This window comes from Myotis lucifugus, unplaced genomic scaffold (assembly GCF_000147115.1).
Source record: "Myotis lucifugus unplaced genomic scaffold, Myoluc2.0 scaffold_45, whole genome shotgun sequence".
Lineage (NCBI taxonomy): Eukaryota > Metazoa > Chordata > Mammalia > Chiroptera > Vespertilionidae > Myotis > Myotis lucifugus.
This window is the reverse complement of record NW_005871093.1, coordinates 5,717,365-5,722,777: the sequence shown is the minus strand read 5'-3', so window position 1 is coordinate 5,722,777 and position 5,413 is coordinate 5,717,365. Positions and strand designations below refer to the sequence as shown.

The 5,413-nt window shown below is 56.0% G+C and overlaps 1 protein-coding gene across 1 annotated transcript in view; it reads right to left on the bottom strand.

The window, feature by feature from the left end:
* Positions 1 to 1,170: 1,170 nt before the first annotated feature.
* Positions 1,171 to 5,413, bottom strand: part of MLXIPL (MLX interacting protein like) — a 10,648-nt gene continuing 6,405 nt past the window's right edge. Inside the window, exons 5-13 of the mRNA XM_023753418.1 lie at positions 4,474 to 5,002; positions 4,168 to 4,235; positions 3,914 to 4,061; positions 3,665 to 3,774; positions 3,450 to 3,569; positions 3,157 to 3,284; positions 2,953 to 3,076; positions 2,237 to 2,366; positions 1,171 to 1,982 (exon numbers count right to left, since the gene is read on the bottom strand). Of these exons, the coding sequence (XP_023609186.1) occupies positions 1,873 to 1,982; positions 2,237 to 2,366; positions 2,953 to 3,076; positions 3,157 to 3,284; positions 3,450 to 3,569; positions 3,665 to 3,774; positions 3,914 to 4,061; positions 4,168 to 4,235; positions 4,474 to 5,002 (1,467 nt within the window). The 3' untranslated portion in view covers positions 1,171 to 1,872. The remainder of the gene's footprint in view (positions 1,983 to 2,236; positions 2,367 to 2,952; positions 3,077 to 3,156; positions 3,285 to 3,449; positions 3,570 to 3,664; positions 3,775 to 3,913; positions 4,062 to 4,167; positions 4,236 to 4,473; positions 5,003 to 5,413) is intronic.

Here is a 5,413-nt window from a genome sequence, read left to right as displayed (position 1 = left end):
CTGAGTGGGCACCTCATTAAGCATGCAACCTGGGGCTAGTTAACCTCTCCGTGCCTCAAGTTTTCATCTGTGAAATGGGGATATTATGATAACTCTTATGTAGTGTTCTTTGCCAGGCACTGTTGTGCTTTATATATATTTTTAAAAATTGCTCTGAGGGGGGGGGGGAGAAAGAGAAAGAGAGAGAGAGAGAGAGAGAGAGAGAGAGAGAGAGAGAGAGAGATTAATTTCTTATTCCACCTATTTATGCAGTCATTGGTTGATTCTTATGTGTGCCCTGACTGGGGATCGAACCTGCAACCTTGGTGTATTGGGATGACGCTCTAACCAACTGAGCTACCTGGTACTTGACCAGGGCTTATATTTACTCTCAAATCCTCACAACAGGCCTGTAGAGGTAGGTATGGTAGGGATTGGGTAGGGATAAAGCCCTTAGAATAGCTTGGCATGTAGTAAACACTGCATAGGTATGCAGTTATTGTTATTATTCTATATGAATGAGAAGGGCAAAGCCCACGGAAGACTGTTTATATCCGGCAAATGCCTCCAGAAGTTCTGAGATGTGAGAGGATTCAAACTTGCCAGGCCTCAATGGTCAGCTCCATGAGAGGAGTACAGCAGTGAACAGAATCCCGAGAGCCACGACATCGCCTGCTTCACAGCAGGCCCTCAGGGAGTATTTGTTCAATAGATCAATGAAAGGATCAATGAAGTGTTGGGGTCTTTTCCCCCAACTCCCATCTGAAGTATCAGTTCCTTGTAAGACATGCCAGCCAAGCGGCCATCCGGTCAGTGTGCACGTCTTGCACAGCGGGGACAACACTGCTCTCTGCAGCAGCACGTTTCTCCTCCTGGATGGTTCTGATGGGTGGCCCTGGCACTTCCACTCCTGGGTCCCAGCTCTGCCCTCTTCCAACTTGGAAAGTAGTGAGCCTCTGTGAACCCTCTCCTGGCCATGGAGGGAGGATTTCCAAGATGAGGGTCCTCTCCCGCCTGGATGACAGCCACAGCCTAAATCCGGCTGCCTTACTTTCACCATCGCCCCATGGTGGCCTGTTCTCAACTTGGCACTCAGAGGAAGCCTGTTCAGAAGTTAGTATCGAATCTTGTCCCACCTCTAGTCATAGCCCTCCAGTGGCTCTCCAGCTCAGAAGCCACCTCCCACTGCCAACCGACTCTCCATTCCAGAGCAAGATACGCTGACCATCCCTGACAGTTTGTTTTTATTGGTCAAGAATGCTCTACAAAACACGTACACACACACACACACACACACACACACACACACACACAATGCCTGCCTTGGCTTGGCCACCCGCCCTGCTGTGTGCTCTTCTGATACCAGAACTTCTAGGCTTCATCCACCCAGGGATGCTATCCTGCAGCGCCCCCAGGTTACCAGTGAAGGAACAGAGAGAACCCCCTTTTCTGCTTGTCTGCTCAGAAGCAGAGGCATGTGCTCTACCTGTTGGGGAGCAGGTGGGAGTGACAGAGGAGTAGGATCTTCCCATTCTCTCCTTTAAGTTCCTTGAGTTGCCAGTTTAGGCCCCAAGTGTCACAGCTGCTCAGGCCTTGGGATCATCATCTGGTTGAAGCTTCCTCACCCCCATTGTGCAGACTGGAAAATGGAGGTCCACAGATGGAGTATGAGTCCCCTAGGTCACAGTGTAGTCACTGGCAGAGCAGACACTGGAACTCAGTGTTTTCTGACTTCCAGGAGGTGGGAAGAGGCTAAGGTCCTGCTTAACTCTCAGGAAAGGGGACAAGCAGGGCCTGGGGCAGGAAGGGAGTGCCCAGGAGTTGTGTCTGGAGCCCACGTCCAGGGAAAGTAGTCCCCACGGCAGCTGAGTGAATGGCAGGGTCTGGTCAGCACTATAACGGTCTGCCCTCTGTGACTGCCCGTGTGGCTTGCTCAGGTATACAGCCTGGGTCCGTCAGGATACTGGTAGATGTGCTCAGCTGGCGGAGAGAGTTCAGGACAGCTGGGAAGAGAGAGAGACGCCTCCTGTGGTCAGGGCCCCACCCTTGGATGCTGAAGACAATGGGGTGTGGGGAGATGCTGGTTGGCAAGACTGTCTGTAGTGTCTTGGTAGCTGGGGAACCAGCCAGAAAGCATGGTGGGATAACCAAAACCCTAGGCTATTTTGAAGGCAGGCTGCACCTGGGGTCTGAGCAGAGTGGAATCCTCTGCCCTGAGGCCTGGACATCCCACTGGGCAGGTAGGTGGCTCACGTACTTGGCCGGAGAGCAGGCAGGGAGCAGTACTGGTCCAGCCAGGCCAACGAGGTCTGACGGAGGCTCTGCAAGCTTGCCGTGGACACCATCCCGTTGAAGGACTCAAACAGAGGCCGGATGAGGATGCTGAACTGGCCCAGGTCAAGGAACAGGCCTGTTGTCCAGCCAGTATCCTCACCCACTTGACATGTAGCCCTGACATCTGGCCCAAACCAGGGGAAAGGCCTGGTGACCGTGAAGCCTTGAACCCCAAGGACCCCCACTGCAGCCACCCTCTCATCCTGCCAAGGCCTGCCCAGCTGACTGCCTCAGCTCCGCCATGGCCCTTCTTCTGGGCTGGACTAGCCCACATTCCTAGGCTTCCTGCCCTGGCTCCGTCAAGAGCTTGATTAGGTGAGGGGGTAAGCAATTCCATGTCTTTCCTAGGGTCCAGCCGCTCATGCCACTCAGAGTTTAGATTCCCCCAAACTTCCCTTGGGACTTTCTGTAGGCAGGGCTATGGTCCCCCCACCCAGGGGCTCCTCCCTCTGCTCCCAGCCCATCACTGGGCAATCCTGCCGGCCAAGATGCCCAGGCCTGGAAGGAGGGGTTGAAACTGGAGTCTCTTCCCCTGGAAGCAGCTCTGAGACCCTGCCTGGCCTCTGAAGCTGAGCCTGCAGCCAGGCACAACCTGGTCTGGCTGCAGCACTCACCCTGCCGCTGGCCCAGTGAGGATACTACCCAGAACTTCCAGTTGTGCAGTGTGCGGGCCCGGACATAGTCATCAAACATGTCTCGCATCTGGTCGAAACGCTGGTGTGTGATGGGCACCCCAGTGGCCGGCAGCTGCTGCTGGCATAGGCTGGGGGCATGGAGAGGGTCAGAGGTTGAGATTCAGGTAACTGGCCCCCCTTGTCCCAGCACCTGCAGGTTTCTGCCTACTTAATGGCAGCATTGAGCTCCTCAATCTGGTCCCGTAGCTGCTGGGCCTCCTCCTGCAAGGCCGCCCGCTCCTGCTGCAGCATGGTGATGTACTCGGCCGTCTTCTGCAGTGTCGTTGCTTTGCTCACCTGTGGGCATCACCAGTGTGGGGTCAGGTGCTGGGACCCACTCAGGCACTGGGGAGGCGGGAGGAGGCAACCGGGTATCTGGAGGGTCCTGAGATTTGGTCTTATGTAGGGGTTTCATGAAGAGCCCTGTGGCTCTGGGGGTACCATCCTAGGTTGGGGGCTCACCTTGAGGCTGGGCTGGGTGCTCAGCGTGCTCACCAGCCCATGCAGGGTGTCAAACCCCAACTTGATATTGAAGCGCCGCTTCTGCTCCGCAGATATGTGTGTGATGCGTCGGTTTTCAGTCTTGTGTCGGGGGACAGAAAGTGGGGTGAGCCTAGGAAGGAGTGTGGGAGGGCGTAGGGGTAGCAAAGAGATCTTAGGGTGAGGGGATAGTGCACCTTGTCTGGACGACCCCGGCTTAGAATGGGCTGAGGCGGAGAGACTCGGACACTCATAGTCCCTGGGCCTGGCATGGAGTTAAGCTCCCCAGACAGCCGCCGCTCACCACCTGTGGCAGAGACAGACAGACCCACAGACAGACCAACACAGGGGAGCAGGTCCCATTGACCTGTCCCTCTTGTCCTGGCCCCAGATATAGTCCCCCCTTCTTCCTTCCCCTCCCTCCAATCCCTGCAACCCCTCTTTACCGCTGGGTGCTGGGGGTGACAGCCGCTCTACTTTGGGGACAATCAGGGGCCTGGGAGGGGCCAGTGTGGCCGGGCCCAGAGATGGCCGGGGTGGTGTGGGGGCCGGAGTCGGGGGAAAGAAGGTGCAGGGGAATTCAGGGACCGTCTCCTGAAGAGAAGGGTGGAGAGTTGGGGTGAAGCTCTCAGGTGGAGAAAAATGGAGAGCTGGGGTGAAGCTCTGAGGCTCCCCTCCACTCCTGAGTCTGCCATCTTACCCGGGATTTTGGGGGCCGCAGGAGGGTGTTGGATACAAGAGGTGGCTCCAGGGCTTGCTCCGGCTTGGCTGTGTACAAGCAGACTGTGAGGGTTCTCTCAGGTTATCTCCTAAGACCCCATCCCTCCACTCCAAATAGCCCACACCCCTTTTGGGTTCAGGGTTCATGTCCTTCATTCCTCACCACCCTGTCCCCCCCCCCCAGCTGAGTCTGCCCCTTAACCTTTACCCTCTGCACCCATAGGCTCCCCCCTTCCACATTTGGTTCCTGTCTCACCCTCTGTCAACCCTGCCCCTTCTATCTCACCTGCTGTGAGGAGCTGTGTGAGGCAGGAATTGTTGCCCCCAGCAATGGCAGGGGCCAAGGTCCGAGGGCTGGGCTTCCGCTCCCTAGGGGATGGGGTAGGGGGCTTGCCTCTGGGCTGCACACCTTGGGGCATTGTGAAGTGAGGCCCAAAGGGGGGTTCTGGACACCCCGAGGATAGAAGGTCCATGGGGAAGTGGGTGGGGGCAGGGCCTGTGCCAGACTGTGGGGTAGGTGAGAAGGTTGTGGGAGCAGGCAGGGGGGACACTCCTGATGCAGGAGGGACTGTTGGGAAGGAGAATCTGGGAGAGAAGAGAGGCTCTTCTTGCAGCATTGCAGGGGGCGGAGCCATGGAAGGGAAGAGGGGTAGGGGACAGGGCTCCAGGCCAGGCCCTTTGGCAGGGGCAGGGTATTGGAGGAGGGGTGGGGGTGTGGGACAGGGAGGGAGTTTAGGCTTGGGGTCTTCAGAAAGGAGGAAGTCAGAGCTCAGGAAGACACTGGAGTCCAGGGAGCCAGGGCAGCTGCTCCGAGCCTGGTTGGAGGGAACAGACAGAGAGCAGGGGAGAAAGCTGGCCTTTATAGCCACCCAGGCAGCCTCCTGCCCTGGCTGAGCTCTGGACTGGGCACTGGGAGAGATAAGAGAAATGATCCCTGCCCTTTAACCCACACAGCAGGGAAATTATAATCTAATGAGGGTAGGGAGTGGAACACATTTATGCATAAATTAGGCATGAGAAAGAGCATCAGTTTTCCTGACCTTTCTTTCATTCACCAAATAATTTATGCATCCATTCTTCCATCCATCCATCCATCCACCTACCTATTTATTCTCTCACCTATGAGCTAGTTCATCTATCTTTTCACCAGCCCACCAGGTACTAACCTATTCACCAATCCATCAAACGCATCTATGCTTCCTTCATTCATCCACCATACATTGACT